A 26,832-nucleotide genomic window follows, 5' to 3' on the forward strand; every position below is an offset into this window, starting at 1 on the left:
AAATAAATAACAGTTTCATCACAATGGGAAGTTTGTGACTTCCCATTCAGAGATAACCACCACTATTTTTTTGTCTATTTCGTGACCTATGTACCTTGAATCTTTTTACTTAACTTATATTGTGAGAAGTTTCCCATAAAACCATAATTTCTTCTCAAATATCATGTTTATAGTTACATAATATCTTTGGTGCTCTTTCCTACTTATAGTCATAGATACACCTGAGGATGAAGAAATTCCAAAGGTTTCAACTAAGTTTTTAAAAGAGCAATTTGAAAAGTCTGCCCAGGAAAAGGTCCTTTGTTCTGACAAAGAAGCAACCCCAGCCAAGCAAATTAAGGTAAGACAATTTTTCTACATATTAAGTATGAAACTAGATGTAAATGCATAGCATTTTCAAATTATTGAATGTTTGAGATGGTTTTTCAACAACAAAAATATTCTGAACATTGCTTATTCTGTCCCATAGAAGAATATTATTCTACTACTTGAGGAAAGCAGTAGAGTTAGAACTTTTCTCACTAGAGAAAATAGGGGAAGAAAAAATCGTGTATGCTCTAAACTTTAATAACTAATATTAGATAAAATAATAAAGTCACGTTTAAATGCCAGATACCTAAACAAAGAAAACAACCAACAAAAAAAGTACTTTAAGACTTTTATTGTTTTCTTCTAGATTACTCTGCATAGCACATTAAGTAAAGGAGGAAAAATAACCAAGATTATATGTATGTTAAACTGAGTCATTGATGTATCAAATGGAAAATATAATTCAAATGTGCAAATAGATTATAGGAAAGGCAGTAATGAATACTGAATATTGCTCCTAAGTAGGTTTCTAAATGGAGTGTGTCCCCTGTTGTTCCCAATGGAAGTTTCAAAGCAGATGGACAGGTGAAGAGCAGTGCCTAGGCAGTCTCCCCCATTCTACCCATATTTATAAGATTTGATTTTCTCTCCCTTAAAGATTGAAAGTGAATATGAAGAGATTTTAAAGCCATCATCAACTGTGGGTACCTCTTCCACTTTTTGCACTTCAACCAGCCAGAGGAAGGAAACATTAACCACAAGATATAGTGACCACAGTGCCACTTCCTCAACTCTGGCACAAGTTCATGCCAGTCCTTCGGGAAAGACAGAAGAATTTCCTCCTCCCCCACCTGATATACTTCAAACACCAATAGAGGTGACAGCATTTTCCCAGTCCCCTGAATTGCCCAGTCCTCCTAAAATACCACCAGTCCCCAAAGAATTATATTCCAAGCAAAGAAATTTGTACGAATTAAACCGTTTATATAAACACATCCATCCTGAGTTAAGAAAAAACTTAGAAAAAGATTATATCAGTGAGGTTTCTGAAATTGTTTCTAGTCAAGTGAACACAGGGAGCTCAGTTTCAGCGGATGTACAACAAGCCCGGTATGTTTTTGAAAATACAAATGACAGTTCTCAAAACACTCTTAACTCAGAAAGAGAACACGTGGAGTGGGATGAAATTCTGAAAGGAGAGGTGCAGTCCATAAGATGGGTCTTTGAGAATCAGCCATTAGACTCTATCAACACTGGCTCTCCAGATGAAGATAACGTCTCCAAGGGCATCGCTGATCAAGAAATCATTGCTGGTGGTGATGTGAAATATACCACATGGATGTTTGAAACCCAACCCATAGATACACTGGGGGATCATTCTTCTAGCATTGAAGAAGATGCTGAAAAAATTCCCGAGCTAGCCAGAGGAGACGTCCGCACAGCCCGGTGGATGTTTGAAACAAAGCCGTTAGACTCAATGAATAAAATGCATCAAAGTCCAGAGGAATCAGTGATAACTGCCGTAACAGACATAACTGGGGGAGATGTCAAGACTGTGAGATACATGTTTGAAACTCAACATCTGGATCAACTTGGGCAGCTTCATTCAATGGATGAGGTTCACCTCCTGCAACTCAGATCTGAGCTCAAAGAAATTAAGGGAAATGTTAAGAGAAGTATAAAATGTTTTGAAACTCAACCATTATATGTTATTAGAGATGGTTTAGGTCAAATGCTAGAAATTAAAACTGTTCACAGAGAAGATGTTGAAAAGGGTGATGTGAGAACAGCACGTTGGATGTTTGAAACACAGCCCTTGGACACAATTAACAAGGATATCACTGAAATTAAAGTCGTCAGAGGAATATCCATGGAAGAAAATGTCAAAGGTGGGGTGAGTAGGGCAAAGTGGTTATTTGAGACTCAACCTTTGGAGAAAATCAAAGAAGAGTCAGAAGAGGTCATCACTGAAAAGGAAACAATAATAGGTACAGATGTCTCCAGAAAGTGTTGGATGTTTGAAACACAGCCATTAGACATTTTAAATGAAGTTCCTGATGCAGGTCTTCTAAGATCTGAAGAGAAAATAGGGGGTGATGTACAAACTACTAAGCACCTATTTGAAACACTTCCAATAGAGGCTTTAAAAGATAGCCCTGATGTAGGAAAACTTCAAAAAATCACTGCCTCGGAAGAAGAAAAGGGGGATGTTAGGCACCAAAAATGGATTTTTGAAACCCAACCTCTGGAAGAAATTGGAGAAGATAAAAAAGAATACATACAAACAGTGAAACTTGAAGAAGTTGAAAGAGGAGATGTAAGAAATTACACACATATCTTTGAGTCAAACAATTTAATTAAATTTGATGCATCCCATAAAATAGAGGTGGAGGGAGTCACAAGAGGTGCTGTAGAGTTAAATAAATCACTCTTTGAAACAACACCACTTTACGCCATTCAAGATCACCTTGGCAAATATCATCAGGTAAAGACAGTCCAGCAAGAAGAAATCCTAAGAGGTGATGTAAGAAGCTGCAGGTGGCTTTTTGAAACACGGCCCATTGACCAATTTGATGAAAGCATTCACAAATTTCAGATAATTAGAGGAATATCTGCTCAAGAAATACAAAATGGAAATGTGAAATCTGCTAAATGGCTGTTTGAAACCCAACCTCTTGATTCAATTAAATATTTTAGCAATATGGAAGAATTAGAAAGTAAAACTGAGCAAGCTACAGATATTGTTAAAGGGGATGTCAAAACCTGTAAATGGCTTTTTGAAACCCAGCCAATGGAGTCTCTTTATGAAAAAGTTTCATTAATGACTGGCAGTGAAGAAATTCTTAAGGGAGATGTCAAAGCCTGCACTTGGCTCTTTGAAACCCAGCCACTTGATACCATAAAAGATGACTCTGAAGCAACCGTCAAATTGCAAACTATAAAACAGGAGGAGATCCAAGGTGGGGATGTTCATACAGCACGTTTTCTTTTTGAGACAGAAAATTTGGACAGCATACAAGGAGAAGAAGGAAAGGAAATCAAGACTGTGCAACTGGACATACAAGCTGGGGATGTCTCCAGCATGCGGCATAAATTTGAAAATCAGTCCTTAGATTCTATAAATTCCAGTTCAGAGGAAGTTTTGAAAAAGATCAAAATGCTAAAGACTGAAGATATTCAGAAAGGCAATGTTTTAAATTGTAGGTGGCTTTTTGAAAACCAACCCATTGATAGGATCAAAGAAGGCCAAGAAGATGATGAATTAGTTAAGACAGTGACAGACATACAAGGTGGGGATGTAAGAAAGGGGTGCTTTATCTTTGAGACTTTTTCTTTAGATGAGATTAAAGAAGAATCTGACTCTATCAGCACCAAAGAATCAATTACTGAAGAAGTAATAAAAGGTGATGTAAAAAGCTACAGAATGCTCTTTGAAACCCAGCCACTCTATGCAATTCAAGACCGGGAAGGGCATTATCATGAAGTGACAACAGTTAAAAAGGAAGAGGTAATCCACGGAGATGTACGAGGGACAAGGTGGCTTTTTGAAACAAAACCATTAGACTCCATTAATGAATCAGAGACTGTGTATCTTATTAAATCTGTCACACAAGAAGATATTCAGAAAGGAGAGGTTAGTTCTGTCAGATACAGATTTGAAACGCAGCCACTAGATCAGATTTCAGAAGAACCACGTGATATTGTGCCCACTGTAGACCATATTCAAGGTGGGGATGTAAAGACAAATAAACAATTTTTTGAGTCTGAAAATTTTAATAAGAATGCTTATATAAGAACAGTAAGTGTCAATGAAATACAAAAGGGCAATGTTAAAACATCTACTTGGCTATTTGAAACCCACACTATAGATGAGCTGAGAGGAGAAGGGTCAGAATATGAAAATATCAAAACAGTCACTCAGCAAGACGTGCAGAGCGGTGATGTTAAGCAGGCAGTGTGGCTTTTTGAGAACCAGACTTTGGATTCTATTAAGGAAACAGATGAAAGTGTCACAAAAATCACCAAGGAAGAAATCCCTCCTTCTGATGTCAAGACAACTACATGGCTGTTTGAAACTACACCCCTTCATGAATTTAATGAAAATGGGGTACAAAAGGTGGAAATTATTGGCAAAAGCATTAAAGAAACCTTAGAAGAACTCTATTCTCAAAAAGTTATAGAGGCTCCTGGAATCATCATTGAAGCTGATGAAGTAGGGGATGTTCGAATGGCAAAATATAAGCTGATGAATCAAACATCTCCTGAGATACAGAAAGAAGAAGTTATCAGGGTTGATCTTAGAAAAATAATGCTGGGCCTACTTTCCAAAAGAGACTATACTCAAAGAGAGATTGTGGTTAGTGAAGAAGAGAAGGGAAATGTTAATTTGACCAAAACTCAGTTATTAAACAGGTCAACAGAATGTCATGCTGAAAAAGAAGAGATAGTGAGTGGTGATGTGCAACAAGCAATAAAAAACCTATTCTCCGAGGAAAGATCTGTAAAGAAAGGCATTTTAATTCAGGAGGATGAAAGAGGAGATATTAATATGACCATCTATTGTCTTCTTCATGAAAATGCTGGTGATACAATTGAGCGTGAAGAGGTAATAGCGGGTGATGTAAAACGTACCATTCATAATTTGCTATCTTCCATATCAAACTATAAAACATCTGAAAGGGCGAAAATCGATGCCTCTGAGAGGGGAAATGTTCAGTTTTTCACAACATGCATAGAAACTGGTGCTTTGGATTATCTCAAACAACTCCAGCTAGGGTCAGATGAAACAGTAACAGCTCGAACACAAGATACAGAGGAAGAAATAATTGGTGGTGATGTAGAGGGCACAAAACTGTTACTAAATAAAAGGCAGTCTCAGGTTGAACGTACTGTTAATGAAACTGATATCATTCCAGGAGATGTGCATAATACAGTGAAAGTTTTCATGACAGAGCCTCCAAGTACAGCTTGTAAAGCACCCAAAGAAGAAATTGTAAAAGGTGATTTGAAATCAACCCTAAGTTCCCTCAGCCAGGCCATAAATCAGAAAACAGTGGCTAAAACAGAAGAGATTATAAAAGGCGACATGCTGGCCACACTCAAGTCACTTAAGGAATTAAGCCAACCATATAAGGAATCTAAACAGGCCAATGCCATCCCTGATGATTTTGAGAAAGCTATGGAATGCCTTGAAAAGACTGCAAACACAAGGACAGAAATCCTGAAAAAGGAGCTTCTCCGAGATGACCTTGAAAGCTCATTAAGAAATCTGAAAGAAGCACAAAGAGCTTTCAAAGAGGTAAATAAAAAAGGTGCAGTCAAAGAAGGTGTGCAAGCTGCGATGGTAGAATCCTCGCAAGAGCAGAACACAGAGATGCATCAGATGGCTGTCCAGACAGACAGAAAATGTGTTCTTCAGCCAAGACCAGGACCATTGGAGCCAGTAGCCAGGTGGCGAGGGGGTACAGACACTCTCAGCCAAACTACCGGTAAATCTTGTCACGGGAATTTAATAGAAGAAAGAACTGAGGTTGATCTTCCAAAAGCCCCTAAAGGCACTGTAAAGATTGTCGTAGATCGTGAACAAAACAATGATGCTCTTGAGAAAAGCCTTAGAAAACTATCTAATTCACACCACAAGGCTATTAAAAATGTGTTGGAATCAGGCGACAAAATGGGTAGATGGACTGATACGACAACAGAGCAGCATCTTAGAGATGAACATATAAGCAGACAATTGACTTCAACTGTGTCAGTTAAGGAAAATCTAAAAACTAAGGAATCAGAGACAGTGAACAAGCAGAAGGATGCTGTCTTTAACTCTACCCAATCTATTGCTAAAGCAGTTGGAAAGCAACAGACTCAAACTTGCAAACTGAGGAATGAGCACCAGAAGACTGAGTCTTTCCCTGTAAAGAGCTCTAAAAATGTAGAAAACAGTAAAATATCTATAAATACACAAAGCTCTACTCGTAGTCCAACCCAGGGTCCAGTCAACAAGATGGTTGGAGAAACTGGTGAAGTTTCAGGGGACTTTCAGAAGCAAACCTTATTAAGGCAAGAGATGAAATATTGTAATAAAGATATAAAGAAAAAGAATGGGAACCCTCAGCCAATGTGGCAGACTTTGCCTGTAGATCAAGACATATCAAATATAACAGAAGTCAAAGTCTTCCCAAAAAGCCACAATAAATTTAAGGCAACTGACAAAGAGCAGAAGGCTGATGTTTATCTGAACAGCCAGGACTTTCTAATGAAGACAAATACTTCCACAGACTTAAAAAAGGCAATGGAAATGTCCTTTAATCAAATCGACTTGAACCCTGAAAATAATGTAAAAGAAAGTGAGTGCCCTCTTCCACCTCCTTCTCCACCTCCTCCTCCACCTTCCAATGCATCATCTGAAATAGAATTCCCTCTTCCTCCTCCACCGCCTTTAATGATGTTGCCTGAAAAAAACGGGTTTCCTCCCTCACTGTCCACAGAGAAGTTAAAGGCTGAATTTGAGCATTTCCCAGGCCTCCCTCTTCCTCCACCACCAGAAGATGAGAAAGCTGAAAGAGAATATCAGTCAATGTTTCTACCACCTCCCCCTCCTCCAGCTCCATCTCTAAACCCAGCTCATCTCCTTTCCTCCTCTGTTCAAGAAGAGCACAGCAGCGCATTCGTACAATATTCCCAAGAAGAAGCCTCAAGGGCTCAACAAACTCATTCTCAAGCTAAAATCACAACAGGAAAATCAGGAAAACGTCTGCCACCTCCCACATTACCAAAACCCAAACTCCCCAAGCACTTAGAAGACAAAAGGTTTCATGGTTCCCCAAGAACTGAACTGAAGAATTCCCTGACAGATATGGAATGTAAAATCACTCCCTCAAAGGATCAGAAAAGAGTAATAACAGTGACTAGCAATGAACAAACAGAGACGAAGCAGAACATATCTAGGAAAAGTCTTTCTGAAAGAAAACAATTCTCTATGGGCTCTACAAGGTCTCTCTCACAGACAATTTCAGAAACTTTACCACCCAAGGAAAAACAAGGGAAAACACCTCTCGTCAAATCTCATTCATTTCCTGCGGGTTCAGGACAACAAAGTCCAAAACCTTATATGAGAAAATTTAAGACACCTTTAATGGTCGCTGAAGAAAAATATAGACAACAAAGAGAAGAGCTTGAAAAACAGAAACAGGAGAGTTTTTGCTACAACATAGTCAAACCAGAATGCCCAAGCCAAAACATATCAGAGTTGGAAAAGCAAGTGCTCTTACAAAAAACGCATGAGGCAGTTCCCCTCCCTGGAATGGATTCAGGGGTCACCGTGGCCCAACCCCACCCCAACTCTCAAGTACGAGGAATGTGTACTGATAACACGCTTCCCACACCAGCAGGACCAGTTGCCGCCGAGAGGCCCCAACATGTTCTAGCAGCCTCCGAAGACAAAGGTGCCATGAAAAAGGAAGTTTTACAGAGCTCCAGGGACATGAGACTATCTAAGTCAGCTTGTGACATTCAACAGAGTTGCCAAGAACATAGTACACAGCAAACACAGCCGAAGTATCTGGGGCAGTTGCACTTGCCCCAAAGCAAACCAGCTTCCCCAAGTTTCAAAGTTAGAACCATCAAGCTCCCAACTCTAGATCAGAAATTACATGAGACAGACCACAGCTACGAAAGCCATAAAAAGCATTCTGAAGTTGATGTGCAAACCATTACCAAACAACAGCATCAGGAAACCCAGGAAACAGAAGCAAGCACTGAATATAGTAATAAGCAATCCGTGGCTGAAAAATATCACCATTTGCCTAAGAAGGAAAAAAGAGTAACAATACAATTGCCTGCAGAACTCTCAGGGAAAAGCCGTGAAAGTAAGTGCACCATAGTTCATGAGAAGCAAAGAGACTTTAGAAAATCTGAGAGGGGAACACTTCTAGAAAGTGAAGGAACCATTCAGGGCCCACCAGCCATTAGTCCAAAAGAAGAGAGACTAATAGTTGAAAGCAAACAAGAACATTTAAATAAGTCGGCACAGAAGGTAGTCAAGCAAAAGGTTACAGAGGCACATATTGATTCACAGACTGAGAATTTTCAGCAAACACAAATACAGAGCTCTGAAAGTCAAGTTGAACATAAAAAATTGCCCCAGCCCTACAGTAATCTTCAGGAAGAAAAATGGCTTGGAGTCAAGGGCATACAACAGAAACAAGTCTTTTCTAATACTAAAGATTCAAAGCGAGAGATTACACAAAATAAATCTTTATTTTCCTCTGGGAAAGAATCCCAGAAGGATAATGGGAAATGTGCTATAAATATATTGGAATTTTTGAGAAAACGTGAAGAACTACAACAGATTTTGTCTAGGATAAAACAGTTTGAAGCAGAACCAGATACAAATGGCCTTAAGACATTTCAGACACTGTTAAATATTATTCCAGTATGGCTATTAAGTGAAGAAAAAAGAGAGTATGGAGCTCGCATTACTGTGGAGAATAACATAGAGAAAATCAAAGAAGAAATAACGCATATTAAAACTCAAGCAGAGGACATGCTTGTGTCTTGCGAAAATATAATTCAAACAGCCATGACATCCTCTAAAGCAGGAAAGCAGAGAAATAAACCCACTGAGCTTAATGAAACATTATCCAAAGTGCCTCATGTTAATGTCAACTCTAATAAAAACACTGAGCAGGAAGAAAATGCCATTGTCGAAAAAACACAGCACCACCAAATAGAAACCCATTCTGCAGCGACCACTCATAATCATATGAAGACCCATCAGAAAATTAAATTGGAGGATAGCAAGATTCCCCCTCCCTCCTTAAAAACACGCGCACCATCTCCAACTTTTATCACAATCGAGTCCACCGCCCGGCGAACAGAAACCTCTACTAAGGATGCGCTTTCTCAGTCCCCTGAAAAGGCGAGTTTTGCTGAACCATCACCAAGAACGCCTGTGTCACACACATCTAGCATTCACAGTGCGACTACCTCCCCTTCTCCACCCAGGAGTCGCTCCGAACAACTTGTCAAACTCAAAGACACCACTGCCAAGTTAGCCAGGGGGCCCATCCCCTGCTCCCCAGGAACCCCGGTTCCGATTGTAGAGAAGAGGTCCGAGGTCATCCCCTCGCCTGCAACCCTTCGCCGGCAGATTAAGATAGAAACTCGTGGGAGGGACTCTCCTACGATAACCATACCGATCAGTGTGAATCCCGTGGAGAGGGGCTCCTTCCGAGAAGCGCAAGAGGAAGTGAGGAAAGTAGAGGAAAGGGCGACTTACCTTCTCCAAGAGGGAGTGAATGCCGCCCACGGCGTGGTGCCGGACACGGAGAGTTTTGACTCGGTGGAAATCATCCGCAGGGTGGACGGGCCTCGCCTGTCGGAGCACACGCAGCGGTACGAGGCGGCCAACCGGACCGTGCAAAGCGCTGGGCCGTTTGTGCATGACCCCGACAGTGACATCAGCAGATGGTTCCGGGGATTTGAGGATGGCCCAGTCTTCGAGGCAAAGTCAAATACCAGAGTTTATGTCAATGGAGAAGCAAACCGTAAAGAAAAGCAAGAAAGCCATACGTTTCGGAAGGAGGAATTTGGATTGACATCTTTAGAAAACTCGAGTTTCACAGGCTTTTCCATTCCTGGGGGGCAGCCCAGGGCCCACGCTGAAGCGAGGCCTCCAGGGGAGCTCTTCTCCGGGGTGGAAGCCTTCGAGAGTCAAGTTGTTGGGTCGAAGAGGACAGTGTCTCCATCGCTCACCTCCGAAGCTGGCAAGTCGGGCTTTGGCTTCAAGCACGCTCCGCCCACCTATGAAGATGTCATCGCTGGCCATATTTTGGACATTTCTGATTCGCCTACCGATTTAAGGCGGAATTTTCAACAGACGTGGCAGGAGAGTGAAAGAGTCTTTGAAAGCGTGGGATATGCGACCTCGGATGCTGAGATGAGAACCGCCTTCCAAGAGGACTCTGCCTTCCTAAGTGGTAAATGAGCTTGCAGAACGTGAAGTAAGATTAACCCGTTTAAAGGCACGTGCCCCAGAGCTAAAGTGATTTGCAGCTAAAAGAGTGCGTGGAAGTAACCAAACTATATAACCTAAGACTAACAGCTCTCCCTTGTCGCCAATGTCCTTCTCTTTACAATGCTTGCTTTACTACTTTCTCCTTACAAAAGCATCTACTATGATTCGTCTGTACTGTGTGAAAATAACAAATACTACTACCTATATAGATTATTGAGACTTATATTTGTCAAGGTAAATAAGGGTTTGGATAAAGCAGCAGATATAATCATTGTAATTGTGATAGTATAAATGATTATATATAACTATATACTCATTAGTAATTGTTCACCCATGTGACATTGTTAATATTCCTTATGAAAAGTTATTATTTTATCCACTTATTTAAGACAATAGTAGGTAATATCCCTTGACCTACTATTGATGTATTTTTAACTGCCAGACTTTAAGTGGTGTTTGCGTTTGAATTCAATACAGCCTGGTAATAATCCAAGAAACACTTTATACTCATCATATGCGCTTTAAGGATTTTATTGATTGGTATTTTGAAAAAAAGTGTAGGTATGGAATTAGAACTTTTATATATTTAATCACTGTTATTGAGTTGAAAGGAGTTAACTTTCTCTAATACCACTGGGTGTGTTTTTTTAACCTATACCGTAATTTTTCCACCTTTTGTAAACCCCAAATGATAGCTCAGTTGGCCTCACTCGCAAATGGGCCTGGACAATACATTTTTAAAATTTGATTATATTTGGAAGGAAGAAGATTTAAAACATAAGAACTTGGCCGAAACCGGTTTGGCTCAGTGGATAGAGCGTCGGCCTGCGGACTGAAAGGTCCCAGGTTCGATTCCGGTCAAGGGTTTGGAAGGAAGAAGATTTAAAACGTAAGAACTTAGTACATTTTTAAAAAAATTTATTTTAGAAAAAAAGGAAGAGAGAGAGAAATCAATGTGAGAAATATCAATAGGTTGCCTCCGCACACATCCCAACTGGTGATCAGAACCTGCAACCTAGATATGTGCCCTGATGGGAATCGAACTACAACCTTTTGGTGTATGTGATGATTCTCCAATCAAGTGAGCCACCTGGACAAGGCAGAACTTAGTACACATAAGAACATAGTACATTTTTTAAAAAAATCGATTTTAGAAAAAAAGGAAGAAAGAGAGAAATCAATGTGAGAAATATCAATAGGTTGCCTCCGCACACATCCCAACTGGTGATCAGAACCTGCAACCTAGATATGTGCCCTGATGGGAATCGAACTACAACCTTTTGGTGTATGTGATGATTCTCCAATCAAGTGAGCCACCTGGACAGGGCAGAACTTAGTACATTTTTTAACATCAGAGAACAGCTCATTTATTCATATTTCCCTATATTTTACAATTAATGAGGCTTCACAAGAAAAGGATTTGACATAATTAATGTGCATCGTTAGTGTAGCCCATTCTTTTAGACAGATTGAAAGAAATAGCAAGCTTAAAAATAAAAATTGCTGAAACTAAAAATTATGCCTCTATCTTATTTGCAACATATGGGTCTAGTGTATCAGGTTAATATGATTGTGTAATGTGCTTGCTTCTGGCATAATTAAGCAATTAATTTCAAATTCTCAGTTTATTAGGAAGGTAAAAACATAGAAAATGCACACACACAAAAAATGATATTAAATATAGAATTGTGTCCCCCTACTGCAACCGAATAAACAAATGAGAACTTTCAGGAGCCCGATTGAGCCTCAAAGCCATAAAGTATATATAGGGTATCCCCCAAAAATGTACACACATGTTAACAGCTGACAGCTGTTAAATGAAAATGAAGTGTATTTTAATAAGCACTTCCTTTATAATTATCCAAAGGGTGTAATTTTGGGGGACACCCTGTGTATTTATTTGCATTAAAAAAACTTAAGCATATGTGCTTTTACATATGACTAATATGAAAGCTTAGTTATTCTCACTGGATCATTGTGAGGATCAAAGCAATGCCAAGGTGAGAGTTCTGTGTCAGTTTTGAACCACTAGGCAAACACTGGTTAGTAATATAACTACTATTATTCATAATATAGCTACTATTATTCATAGGCGCTAGCAATCACATGAGAACAGCAGCATGGGACTATAGATACTTCCAAGCAAGGGAAGAGGTAGGGAGACTATAAAAGGCAGCCATGCAAATCCAAAAAGCCCTAAAATATAATGCCATTTAGCTTGAGTACAAATGGCCTTAAACATTTCAATGTAATCAGGAATCTCATTGGATTAAAGTTAAGAATTGCTGTGATAGAGTCAACACTAAGCCATCAAGAAAATATTTAAACAAAAACAATGCCCTCAGCTTAAAAAAAAAAAATAAAAATTGCTGAAACTAAAAATTATGCCTCTATCTTATTTGCAACATATGGGTCTAGTGTATCAGGTTAATATGATTGTGTAATGTGCTTGCTTCTGGCATAATTAAGCAATTAATTTCAAATTCTCAGTTTATTAGGAAGGTAAAAACATAGAAAATGCACACACACAAAAAAATGATATTAAATATAGAATTGTGTCCCCCTACTGCAACCGAATAAACAAATGAGAACTTTCAGTAGCCCAAATTGAGCCTCAAAGCCATTAAGTATATATAGGGTATCCCCCAAAAATGTACACACAGGTTAACAGCTGACAGCTGTTCAATGAAAATGAAGTGTATTTTAATAATTGCTTCCTTTATAATTATCCAAAGGGTGTAATTTTTTGGGACACCCTGTGTATTTATTTGCATTAAAAAAAACTTGAGCATATGTGCTTTTACATATGACTAATATGAAGGCTTAGTTATTCTCACTGGATCATTGTGAGGATCAAAGCAATGCCAAGGTGGGAGTTCTGTGTCAGTTTTGAACCACTAGGCAAACACTGGTTAGTAATATAACTACTATTATTCATAATATAACTACTATTATTCATAGGCGCTAGCAATCACATGAGAGCAGCAGCATGGGACTATAGATACTTCCAAGCAAGGGAAGAGGTAGGGAGACTATAAAAGGCAGCCATGCAAATCCAAAAAGCCCTAAAATATAATGCCATTTAGCTTGAGTACAAATGGCCTTAAACATTTCAATGTAATCAGGAATCTCATTGGATTAAAGTTAAGAATTGCTGTGATAGAGTCAACACTAAGCCATCAAGAAAATATTTAAACAAAAACAATGCCCTCAGCTTAAAAAAAAAAGGATAAGTACATATTTTTGAAAAATCTCTGCAGAACGCTTTAAAAAATAAAGCTTTGAACCAAGTGAGAGGTAAACCTTTATATATGTGGAAAGTTTAGTTATCTAGAAGGATAAGTGCTCTCGGGACTTCCCATGGCTGAGTTGACTATATATTCTTTTTAATGTATTACCGTTAGTGAACATGTTTTGCTCATGTATACATCCTTAAATAATAAAAGTCAACTTGTACAATGTATAAAATAGTAGAGACACTAGAGTAAGGTTGTAACAGTGTCTCAGACCCAATGTTAGATGGGCTTATGTCCAGAGAGGCAATATCAGGACAATAGTCTTAGAGCTTTCTACTTTAACTGCATGGCCAGTTGGTATGCTGCTGCTGTTTGTTTTGTTTTTACGATGTGATTGACAATAGCACTAAATAAGCTTTTGTAAATTTTTATTTTCAGAAACTGCTACTCCAAGACAAGGAAACATGTATACTTTGTCAAAAGACAGTTTATCCAATGGAGTGCCTCACAGCAGACAAGCAGAGTTTTCATAAGTCCTGCTTCCGATGCCACCACTGCAACAGTAAACTGAGGTAAATGTTGTGTGGTCTGTGGTACAAATATCCAGCAGCCTGCAGTGTACTTATAACATCACGTCCCTAGGAAAATGTAAATTTTTTCCAGATCTTGCTGCCATTAGTTATCACACAACCGCAAAAGGGATGTGTCATGTTCCTTTCTGCTTTGCTCAGGTTGGCTGTGACCATCTTCCTTTTTGAAATTTTGCTTTCCCAGTCAAATAAAGAAGGGTTCTTTTGTGTGGATGTGGAGATACTATAGATAAGGAAAATTAAGAGTTACTGTGCAAATCGGAACTTTTAAGTTACTACTTCAGTCTAAAGTCTAGACGCTACATCAGGAATCAGCAAATTTTTCCTGACTTTTAAGTTACTACTTCAGTCTAGACGCTACATCAGGAATCAGCAAATTTTTCCTGTAAAGGTCCAGATAGCAGATATTTTCAACCGTGCAGGTCATGCTGTTTATGTTGTTAGTCGACTTCCAATGGAGTTGGAAAGCAGCCACAGATAACTAAACAAACAGGTGTGTCTATAAACTAGTGGGCCTAGCTGTATTCCAATAGAACTTCATGTACTGAAACAGGTGGTGGGAGCTGGAGTTTACCTATGCCTGGGCTATTCCATGTAAGTAGAAAGAAAATAATTTAGAATAATATCAATGTAAAGTCAGATAAATACTCTGTATATTCTCTGGTGAAACAGAAGACCTTACCAACACAGTTATAAATGCACTCATTTTCCAAAACTCTTGAAGTAAGTGCATTGCAATGAATGTGGCATTTGGTGTGGCTATAGTCTGAAATACTGAAATGTAATTATTTTCTCAATACAATGTGCATCTTTCAGACTATATCTTTGCTGACTTTAATCAACAATGCCAAATACTCCTCTGTGGAACATTTTCCCCCTTTGTTTCCATGACACCAGAGTATAATGGTTTTCCTCTTACCTTTGAGTGTTCCTTCTCCGAATCCTATGTGGGTGATTCTTTTTCTGTCCATTCTCCAGATGTTAGAGTTTCTTAAAATTCTGTTCTGGGCATTTATTCTTTCTCACTATTTATATTCTTTCTTGTTTATCACATCCACATTCATAACTTAAATCATCATCCATGTGGCAATAACTCTGAAATCTGTGCCACTAGCTTAGCACTCTCTTCTGTGTATCAGACATTAATATCTAAATAACTAGTATATTGCTCCAATTAGATTTCTCATAAGTATAGCAAATTTAATATGCCCCATTATCTTCTCTCTACCAAAATTGTTTACTTGACTTCATGGTCTCTATGCTACTCTCTCAATAAATAGCATTAATATTAACTCAATGCTGAAAAATGAAGTTACATTTGACTACTTTCTCTCCTTCATTCCCTACACCCAAGCAATGACCAAGTCCTATAATTTCTGTCCTTCTTGAGCTCTATACACTTTACTCCATCTCCCCGGACCAGGTATCTTTCAAGCAAGTATCATCTCTCACCTGTACTAATGTAACAGCCTTTCTAGCAAGTCTGTCACCCTGCCTCCATAATATCTCACTACCATCACCACCAACAACAACCTACACAATGCCATGCTCCATGGCATAATGCAAATGATCGTTCTAAAATGTAAATCTGAGGTCATTTTTATGAAGTTCCCTATTTAAAACACAATGGCTTCCTCTATCAAAAATTTAACATCTTAATGTGAATTAAAAGGCACTTAAGGATCATGCCCCTGCTGATCTCCCAGCACCTCTTCCTACCATTGCATGTTACTTTTCATGAGACTGAATTTTTTTTAGTTCCACAAAATGATTACTTTACTCTCTCATATCTATCTGGTTCCAAATATCATTTCCACTCCTTGTAGGGGTTTTCAAATGCCTCCCCTCCAGCTCTCCACCAGGCTAATACCCAGTAATTCTTTATATTTCAACTGAGACTGCATGTCTTTGACAAAGCCTGCTATGACCCCCATATATGAAGCAGGTGTCCTTCCTCTGTGCTTGCTCCATCCTTAACACAGTCTAATATAATTGTCCCCAATGTAGGAAATGTGTTAATGTTTGTCTTTCCAACATCTAGTAAAGGCTGACATATAATAACAGTTCAAAAATTTATTCAATAACTGATATTTATAAAAATCATTGTACAAAGAACCACAAATGCAGAAAGCCAATCAAAGCAAGTATATGGCTCAATAATTATTATAAAGTGGCCCTGGCCAGGTGCTCAGTCAGTTAAAGTGTTGTCCTGATATGCCAAGGTTGTGGGTTTGATCCCCAGTTGGGGCACATACAAAAATCAACCAATGAATGCATAAATAAGTGGAACATTCTCTCTCTCTCTCTCTCTCTCTCTCTCTCTCTCTCTCTCTCTCTCTCTCTCTCAAAGTCCTTCCATGTTCCCCACCCAAACATAATTCACTCTTTCTCTCCTGTGAGTAAATGGTATCCTTTCCAGTATCCTTGCATTTTTATAGTTTTTTACCCAGATGTCCTTTCCTAGATACTATACTTTAGTTTATTCCATGTTTAAAAACTTTGATTATATGGCTTTTAAATTTTTTTTAAGCTATAGGTTTTCCATCCATTTCCTTCATGCCTTGTAATTAATCTGTGAAGAATCCAGGACATTTGACCTGTAGTTTTCCACATGCGCCTTTCTCCTCTGTATTTCTGACAAATTGTCACCTGAATCTAGATTTTGGTTTTTGTAAAGTAAGGTTTGATGCCTTTCACAAGAATATAGGAAGTGTTGACAAGAGTACAGTAATCACATATGTCTGTTTGTCTGTTGTTTTGTGATCATAGCAGATATTGAAGCGATATTCATTAATTGATGTTTGCAAAATGTTGATATTCTATTTTTGTTCCTTCTTTTTCATTACTAATTAGAATATTTGTATAGGAGATGCTTCCCCTCATCTGTTATTTGGTTACATGGTGGTAGAGTTAGTGGAGGAAAGGCAGAAAAAAATGTATAAATTTTTCTTTTACTTACTAGTTTTGCCAATGTATCAATTATTTAGTCAACAATATAATGAAATGGTCCCTTATCCTTCTCTAGAAGTAACCAATTTTAAAATGTTTTTAATATCTTTATAAACTCACATTTACATATATTTGATCAGGTTCAATCAGATGCAATTACTATTATTACGATGCTCAAATTATCCTATCCCTGGAGAGTGGATGTCCCTTCAAGTTCTATTCTCAGTCTTTTTGACAAAACCTTAGTAGTCTTTGCTAGTTTCCCTGTTATCTGATAGGACTAGTTCCATGCTCATCTACTGCCCCAGGCCTGGAATCAGTCATTTCTCCAAGCCCTGGTTTCTTTCAGTGAGAAATGGCATATCAAGACAATAATTTCAATGCTCTTTCTACTGGGTTGGCCACTATTTCTAAACTTTTTTAGTGTTTAGAGCTAATACAATGATTTTAAACCAGTGTGCTGCAAAAAATTTTAAAACATATAACACCTGACTAGTCAGGGACCCTGATCTCTTTTCCCTTAGATTGTCAAATGAAAAATGACAACAGCCAACACAACAATAACTGTCTGGTGTGAATGCCTTGTCTTAAACCATTAATATATAGGTCATACAACAGAGTTTCCTCTTTTTGGTCACATAGCATAATAAGGTTGCATTTGACAGAAATTCTTATATACAAATCCTAGAGGCCCGATGCATGAAATTCATGCAAGAGTAGGCCTTTGCAGTCGTGGGCAGCTGCCTGGATCCCTCCCTCACAGCCATGGCAGCTGCAGCTTAGTCCAGTCTAATTAGTACATTACACTTTTATTATTATAGACTAGAGGCCCGGTGCACAACAATTTGTGCACTTGGGGAAGGGGGGGGTCCCTCAGGCCGGCCTGTGCCCTCTCGCAGTCTGGGACCCCACAGGGGGAGTCCGGCTTGTTTCGTTCCACCTCCCTCAGCCTGGGCCCAGGTTGATCGTTCCCTCAGCCTCCCGGCCCAGCTTGATTGTTCCCGCCTCCCTCAGCCCCGGCCCAGCTTTGCCGTTCCCGCCTCCCTCAGCCCGGGCCCAGCTTGATTGTTCCCGCCTCCCTCAGCCGCCCGGCCAGCTTGATCGTTCCCGCCTCCCTCAGCCGCCTGGCTGGCTTGTTTTGCTCCCAGCAGATATATGCAAATTAACCGCCATCTTGGCTGACAGTTAATTTGCATATACTCACTGATTAGCCAATGAAAAGGGTAGCGGTCGTACGCTAATTACCATGTTTCTCTTTTATTAGTGTAGATAGGCACCTGATTTTTTAAAAAGTCATTTGAAGCAAAAAAGGTAGTAATTGATATTACTATTGTTTTTGTAAACCAACAAAATTATACCAATTTTTTGTCAGATCAGCAAAAATATATTTTTTGGTGTTCTGCAGAATTTTAGTAATTAGTTTATGTGTATCATGAGATGAAAAAGATTGAAAATTGATGAGCTAGTACTATAAATAAAACATCTATATCTATATCTATATAAAAGCCTAAGTGACCGGCAGACTGGCCAACGGGCTGGTAGCTATGATGCTCACTGACCACCACAGGGCAGACGCTCAACACAGGAGCTGCCGAGCAACAGCAGCTTTGCAGAGTGCCCTCTTGCACTCCGGGACCCCTGGGGGGATGTCAGAGTTCAGGTTTCAACCCAATCCCCATAGGCCAGGCTGAGGGACGCCACCTACTGGAGGGATCCCACTCACTCCTCAGATGCACTTAGAGCACAGGTGCAGCCGGCTGGGGAGGGACTGCAGGAGGTTGGTTCTAGGGCATATCTGGCCCATCTCGCCCAGTCTTCCCCACTGGCCACCTTCTAATTAATTTCCTTTCAATGTGCACGAGTCTGTGCACTGGACCTCTTGTGTATCATGATTTTGTAGTGATGTTTCTAAATTGAATTCAAAACGATACTGCTTTTGCTTAGCTTCTTTATGAATCTATACATCTTCCACTTCATTACTTCTGTTTCTCAAAGACAAGGAGATAACAGAATTAGAATATCCCATATTCATGTGGACAATAGTTTGGAATAGCAAAACTATCAGCACCACTAATTTGATTATTGAAACATTAAAAAATTGCATTTGCTCTCCAGTCACACCTCATTTTTAAAAAAATTGATGTATTATATCTTCAGTGTCATATTACACATTCATTCCATATCATATTATTTCCTTCATTTCTTCTTAGTTTATTGGTAACAATATAATACACCTTACTACCTATCAGTCCTTATGTTGATGTTTCTGTAGTCATTCTGGTTGTTCAAGCTTATTTTTTGTAGATTCCTCAGAAACAGCTCATGGAAACAATATTCCTTGAGTTATTTTTTATTTCTGGAATGTAAGGGTTTTTTTTAAATTAAAGTATAGTGGACATACAATATTATATTTGTTTCTGGTGTACAACATAGTGAATTGACATTTATGGACCTTAAAAAGTGGTCACCGCAAGAAGTCTAGTAACCATATAAAGTTACTTCAATATTATTGACTGTATTCCCTATGCTGTACATTACATTCCTGTGGCTTATTTACAAGTTTTTATATCCTAATAACAATTTATCTGTGATCTATACAAGGGAAAGTCAGTTTTGCTGAAAGTAAAATACTTGGTTTACACTTCATTTCATTGAGTATTTTAAATGCATTATTCTATTTTCTTCTGGTATAATATGCTGTAAATCCTATATAATAAAAGCCTAATATGCAAGTCAACTGAATGACAGAATGACCAGTGGACCAACCGGTCACTATGACACGCACTGATCACCAGGGGGCAGATGCTCAATGCAAGAGCTGCCCCCAGCCCACAGGCCGCAGGCCAGCTAAGCCATGTGCTAGGGGGGCTCCCAATTCTTCCTGCCAGTCGCCCCGCAGAGGAAAGCGACCAGTGGCAGAGGAAGGCAACCTGAAGTGGCAGCAGGGTCGGGGCCAGTGAGCGGGTGGCCCCAGGCCAGCCACGGTAGGTGCCAGCAGGGGCCCCCTGATCGCCCTGCTGGTCACCCCACAGATCTGCCCTGATCACTGGCCAGGCCTAGGGACCCTACCTGTGCAGAAATTTCTTGCACCAGGCCTCTAGTAGCTAATAATACTCTAACTTATCTCCTTTGTAAGTCAATGCTCTTTTTTTTTCTTTTTAGATATACAAAAGGTTTTTCATTTTTATTTAAAAGGCTGGTATTTTTATTAGAAAAGTTCTTAACTTTGGTCATTCTGGGTCAATAGTGTCTATTATCTAGTGTGCATGTTCAGTTTGTAGTTTCATACATTTTTATATCAGGGAAGTTTCCTTAAATTATAGCTTTTTAGTATTTAGCCTGTTTGGTTGCTTTATTTTCTTCTTTTGGAACTCCTATTATCTGCACATGGATATTTTGTGCCTATCTTTATATTTGTCTTTCAAATCCTTATCTGTTTTTTTCATTTCTGATTGTAATTTTTTATCTTTTTTTCTCTTATTTCTCTTAAAACACTTCTATTGTGTTTATTTGCTCTTATGGTTCTTTTTTAAAAAAATATATCTTTATTGATTTCAGAGAGGAAGGGAGAGGGAAAGAGAGATAGAAACATCAATGATGAAAATCATTGACTGGCTGCCTCCTACACATCCCCCACTGGGGATAAAGCCTGCAACCCAGGCACATGCCCTTGGCTGGAATCGAACCTGGGACCCTTCAATCCTCGGGCCGATGCTAGCCACTGAGCCAAACCAGCAAGGGCTCTTATGGTTCTTTTAGTTTACTTTTTATTGCTGACATTTTTCTCTTGGGCCGATGCTCTAGCCACTGAGCCAAACCAGCGAGGGCTCTTATGATTCTTTTAGTTTACTTTTTATTGCTGACATTTTTCTCTTTTATTTCTTCTTATTCCTGACACCTCACTTAAGACTTTTTCTAATTACAATTCTTATATTCTTTCAGGTCTTTTATCATTTTCTCAATGTCTTCAAGCTCATTTTGAAATAGTTACAATTTTCACACTTTGAGAACATGTTTTTTTTAGCGGGGATAGTATAATGATCCTACTCTTTTATTTCTTATAACAACTTTGTGTAATATTTGGCTTTGATGCTTTTCTGTTGCTCATTTTTATGTGGAATTAGTTTTCCTAAATCTTATAAGGAGGCAAATCCTGGATGGTTTTCCCAACTTCACAAAGCTGCCTCTTCTGGTATTCATATTCTGTGATGGCTTGACTTCTGGGATTTCCTGCCTTGGTTCCTCTCCTCCATGTTAGTCAGGAACTTCTTTTTTAAATTCCGTCATCATTATCCAACTCAATTTTGATTCCATATCTTTTTTTTTCTTCATTGTGGAGTCTTGTTTTAAAAGGATATTCTATGTGTTATTTCTTAGTGTTTGACTTCTGCCGCCTCTTCAGTCTTTTCTAGCACAGACCCTGTACTCGCTGGCTATTGGAGAGGGCAAAACCCCTCCTGGTTTCAGCTGCTGTGCTCTGATTGGCATGTGATACTTTCCAGGAAATACTGCCTGGCTCTTTTGTGGTCTTATATTTTCCGTTCCATCCGACACCTTCCTTGTTCCCTCTGCTATTACCCATACAGATGCAATTATCATGCTAGTCTCATAGTTGCTGTTGGTTCGTCCTTGATTCCTTGCATTTGGGGGCTGGTGAAGATATCTTGTCACTTAGTTTTGTTACAAATTTTATCCAGGGGTTTTGAGTTTTACTATCTAGTTGATTTACCTGTTTTTATATGGAGATTCAGAAATATTAAAAAATTATGCTGCTGCTTTGGATTAAATTTGATTTTAATTTTAACAGGTACTCTGTTGATCTCCCCCAAAAGGCCAGATAAATGAGTGCATAGGCAAGCTTTCCAATTCATTCAAAATCCAATTACCAAGGAAATTCAAATAGTTGAAGTTTGTGTGTGCTGTTTAGGATTTATTGAAAATTGCAACTCCTCACATAAATCACTGAGTTCGCAAAGATTAGTCCTATCGTTTTACACCAGCTATAACTACATATGCATTGCACTATAATACCTATTATGCCAATACCTAACATACAGCATGACATTCTAAATACTACTAGACATGCATCATGTAGAGTATTAGTGGTAACTATTATCTAACAGGAATGCTCAATTAATAAGCACATATCTATTGCCAGTAACGTAATTGGACTGACTCTCTGACTCATTCTTGAAATAAATAATTTCCAAATTCCCTATGAATTTGCCGGGTATATATGGAATACTAAATTTTTTCTTTTGTTCTTTTTGGCAGTTTGGGAAATTATGCATCACTTCATGGACAAATATATTGTAAACCTCACTTTAAACAACTTTTCAAAGCTAAGGGAAATTATGATGAAGGTTTTGGACACAAACAGCATAAAGATCGATGGAATTGCAAAAATCAAAGCAGCTCAATGGACTTTATTCCTAACGAAGAATCAAATATTTGTAAAAACAGTGGAGCACACCCCCCCATACTTGGAGATCTTAAACATTTAGATGCGGATGACAATGAAAGGCAAAGGGATGATTTGAGAAAATTCAGGGAAAGGGGAAAATTAAAAATTATTTGGCCCCCTTCTAGAGAGATGCCTAAGAAAACCTTCCCCCTTGAGGAGGAACTCAAAATGAGTAAAGCTAAATGGCCTCCTGAAATGACAACCCCTACACCCACTGAATGGAAAAGCGAATCACTGATGGAGCACATGAAAGCTCTGGAAAATAAAGGGCAAGAGCAGGATAACATTTCTTTCCTGCAGTCCTATCTGCAGTCCATCCATATGTGTCAGAAAGAGGCTGTTCTAGGAATCAAAGACAAGGAAACGTACAAAGCAAGAAAAGATGAGAAGGATGGAAATAAGAATGTGCAAGATAAGCTGAATGAGGCTGAAGAGACAAAGAACCAGAGGAAAAGTGAGATGGATCTTAATGCCAACAGTAATGTGGTTGTGCAGAGTGCTGAGAGGGAGAAAAATGAAAAAACTAATGAACCTGAGGGTGCGGAATTTTTCCAGGTTACTAACACTGGTGGTGAGGTGGTGCCACAAAATCACAAAGATAATTTGAATAAGAATAATAATAACAATTATGTAGCAGTCTCGTCTCTGAATAATTGCAGGCAGAAGACAGCTACTTTAGCATTTCCTAATCTATTACCACGGTCAGGTGAAGCAAACTGCACTGCAAGTGAAGACCATGTTGAAAATTTAGAAAACGCATCTAGAATCTCAGAGTTACTTGGTATATTTGAATCCAAAAAGACTTACTCGAGGAATGTACTAGCTCTGGCTCTCAATAAACAGGCAGCCAAAGCCACTGTGCAGTCTGGCCCCAAATCAGGCCTCAGTGGTGGGTTAATAGTAGAGGCAGAAAGTTCAATAGCCTCTTCTGACACAAACATTTTAAACATCAAAGGAAACCGTTCAAATAACAAAAGCCTACACTTCTTCTTTTCTAACACTGTGAAAATTGCTGCTTTTTCCAAGAAGAATGAGAACATTTTTGAGCCTGATTTAATAGATTCTGTAGATCAAATAAAAAATATGCCATGTTTGTACCTAAGAGAATTTGAGAAGGACATCAAACATTGGCAGCATGACGACACAATAGGCGCAAGCCACATCAGTGGAAGCCCAAGTTTCCATGCTCTGAGAAGGGGATGTGCAGCTCAGCCTATGTTTCCCAAAGTGGAGGTCCAGTCTGAACAGCTCAGCGTGGAAGAGCAAATTAAAAGGAATAGGTGCTACAGCGACACTGAGTAGAACAACTCTGGCCACTTCCGGTCCACACTCAGGCACTGAGACATAGCCTTGTCCTGAAATAAGACTTTTGGGATTTTGATAACCTTTTGTTGAACTTGTAAATGTAATGTTCAGAAATCTCGTATCTACCACAATGGGATATTCATTGTATGACATTATATACTGTTTTCCATAATCGGTTTGAATCTACTTTTATTCTGAATAGAATGAAGAGGTGAAACACTATGGCTACGTTTTCCTGTCAAATGGCACTTAAGCATATCGCTCTGTTTTTGAACATGCCAGATAACATCATTGGTGTGATTCTATACTGCTGATATTTATTATAATACTTATACTGTCTTTATAATTTCTGCTGAAATAAAATTAAATTACCTGAGCTGCAAACAAAACCTCTTCTGTTACTTTTTTCCACATATGTTGTCATTCTAAGTATATACATTTTCCGTGATTTAGGAAGTATTTGTCTGGTGGCATGTATTTAATACACACATGCACATGTACACATACACACACACACAATCCTGGAAAAATAAAATACTGAACCAAAGCCACAGTATTATTAGAAAACATAAAATTTTCTTTCTCATTTTAAAAACAGAAGGATTATCATAGTTCTTTAAATAATTGCCTATGTTAAGTTATCATGGAACATGTCTATAAGCATTTAATGAAAAATATCAGTGTTCCTCTAGAATAATGTAGAGTCTGTACTCAGAAATTAACTGAACTGAAAAGGTTTCAGACTTTATTTAAATAAATTATGCACATTGCACATTTTATTACTTACTATATGCAATAGACAAATATACAAACCATACAATATGCCCTGTCAGGCTAGATGCATCACTTTCCTGGGATGACATATAGGAGTTTAAGAAAACTCAAATATGCTTAAGAAATTCAATACTGTTTTATTTAGTAATGGGTATTGCTTCACCCTAATTATGACAAATTTTCCAGCAAAATAAATAGCATTTTTTAGGAACTAAAGTATAGCTAAATACACAAATCAAAAACTAAGTAAATTTTCTTATTGTTGCAGACAGTTTGCCAAGGCTGCCATAACAAAGTACCACAGACTGAATGGCTTAAAAAAACATCAATTTATTTTTTCACAATTCTGGAGCCTAGAATTCTGTGATCAAGTTGACAAGTTAGTTTCTTCTTCTGAGGCATTTCTACTCGGCTGGTAGATGGCCATCTTCTCTCTGTACATGGTCTTCCTTTCACATGGCCTGTGTCTAGCTTTCTTCCTCTTATAATGACACCGGTCAGATTAGATTAGGACCCACTTTAATGACCTCATTTTACCTTAATTAACCCTTTATTAACTATCTCCAAATATAGTCATGTTCTGAGATACTAAAAGGTTAGGACTTGAATATATCAATTTTAGGTGGATACAATTTAGCCCCTTAACAGTAGTAATCACATTTTACCTTTAGGTGTGGTTTAAAATACATGTTTATTAATATTATAAAACAACTTTCCAATCATTTTTCACTTTGGATTTATATCACAGAACTATGTCATATATAGATTCTATACATATAGAATCTGTATATATAATATGCAAAGTGTCCCTACAGGAGTTTGACCGGGAGGCTAAGAGTTTGATTGCTCGCTATGACATGTGCTGACCAACAGGGGGCGGTGCTAAATGAAGGGAGGCCCCGGCCAGCAGCTGGTAGCTGGGGAAGGAAGGCCCCGTCCAGCAGCTGGTAGCTGGGGAAGGAAGGCCCCGGCTGGCAGCTGGAAGGCCCCAATCGGCCCTGATAGCTGGCCAAGCCTAGGGACCCTACCTGTGCACAAATTTTGTGCACTGGGCCTCTAGTTATGCTATAAACACTAATATTTCCAGGAACAACATTCTGTTTCAAAAGAATCAAGATAAGCCTATGGTAGATCATATGCTTTACCAGAGGAGGCTGTGTAATGGCAGAGCTTGGCACATAAGGAGTTTTGCATTATTTATTCATGACTAGGACTTCCAATGAATCTTACAAAAATGTTCTATTCCCCAGAAAATAGTGCTGAATTGTCTTTTACAGCTTTCACACAATCAATCCCTGTTGCAGATTTGGGGCTTTGGGCAGTACCTTCTTTGGATGGAGACAATGGTTTTCCCATAATGCAATGAAACTGCAGAATGCAAACCTGCCACCAGTTTTCTAGTGGTAATGTGCACCTGGCATCTTTCCACCCAAACTAACAATTTTCTATAAACATCTCTAGAGTAATTTCTAAGGGCACATTAATTTTTTAAAGAACTGGAAGATAGAAAAAGAGTACTTTTTCTGCTGTGTTTTGATAGTTCCTATATGACTGGCTACTATCCAATTGAGTAGAAAAGTTTTCCCATTGCTAAGAAAATGAGCTTATAGAAAGACAATCACAGATGTTGAAATGAAAGAGAAGTGCAATACTTTTTTTCCTCTCTCTCTGGAAATGTTATTAAGAACCAAGGGCAATTTCCAAATCTAATGTAAAAGTTTTGAAATATACAGGTATTAAGGGTAATGTGAAATCTTATTTTAGAAAAATTGAATTGACGTGGAGATCACAAATGGGCCAGGAACATGATACTCAGATTCTAAGTAAGAACCATGAGAACCTATGAGAGGTGCTGAAGAGTGCAGAGCCTCAACCACCTGGAAACTAACTCGAATAGAACACAAAAAATAGTTTTGGATAAGCATAATCTAAAAGTAATTTAATCTCACCTTCGGTGGAGTCCCTCAGAAAGGCTACTTTAAGCTACCTAAAAAGATCCATTTACTGTGGAGTTTTCCCCCTGAATTGTTATGATGAATTTTAAAACTTTAGGTATTTGTATGCAAATGAAATAATAGGGAGAAAATAATAATATTAGGATATCTACAATGTTGTCTTTATCATTTAATATAATACATTTTTGTAGGAAGTAACCTGATCTATAGAAAGCCTGACAAATAAACATTATGG

General features: G+C 38.5%; 1 protein-coding gene across 2 annotated transcripts in view; it reads left to right on the forward strand.

The window, feature by feature from the left end:
- XIRP2 (xin actin binding repeat containing 2) overlaps positions 1-24,251 on the forward strand; it is a 102,516-nt gene extending 78,265 nt beyond the window's left edge. Inside the window, exons 6-9 of one of the 2 annotated variants that reach the window (XM_014545398.1) lie at positions 210-340; positions 968-10,286; positions 13,999-14,132; positions 22,374-22,459. In XM_014545398.1, the coding sequence (XP_014400884.1) occupies positions 210-340; positions 968-10,286; positions 13,999-14,093 (9,545 nt within the window). In that variant the 3' untranslated portion in view covers positions 14,094-14,132; positions 22,374-22,459. Of the gene's footprint in view, positions 1-209; positions 341-967; positions 10,287-13,998; positions 14,133-22,373 lie in introns of both variants that reach the window. The other variant, XM_014545403.1, reaches the window with a different exon arrangement.
- The last annotated feature ends 2,581 nt before the right edge of the window (positions 24,252-26,832 follow it).

The sequence above is a fragment of the Myotis brandtii genome, unplaced genomic scaffold (assembly GCF_000412655.1).
Source record: "Myotis brandtii unplaced genomic scaffold, ASM41265v1 scaffold112, whole genome shotgun sequence".
NCBI lineage: Eukaryota > Metazoa > Chordata > Mammalia > Chiroptera > Vespertilionidae > Myotis > Myotis brandtii.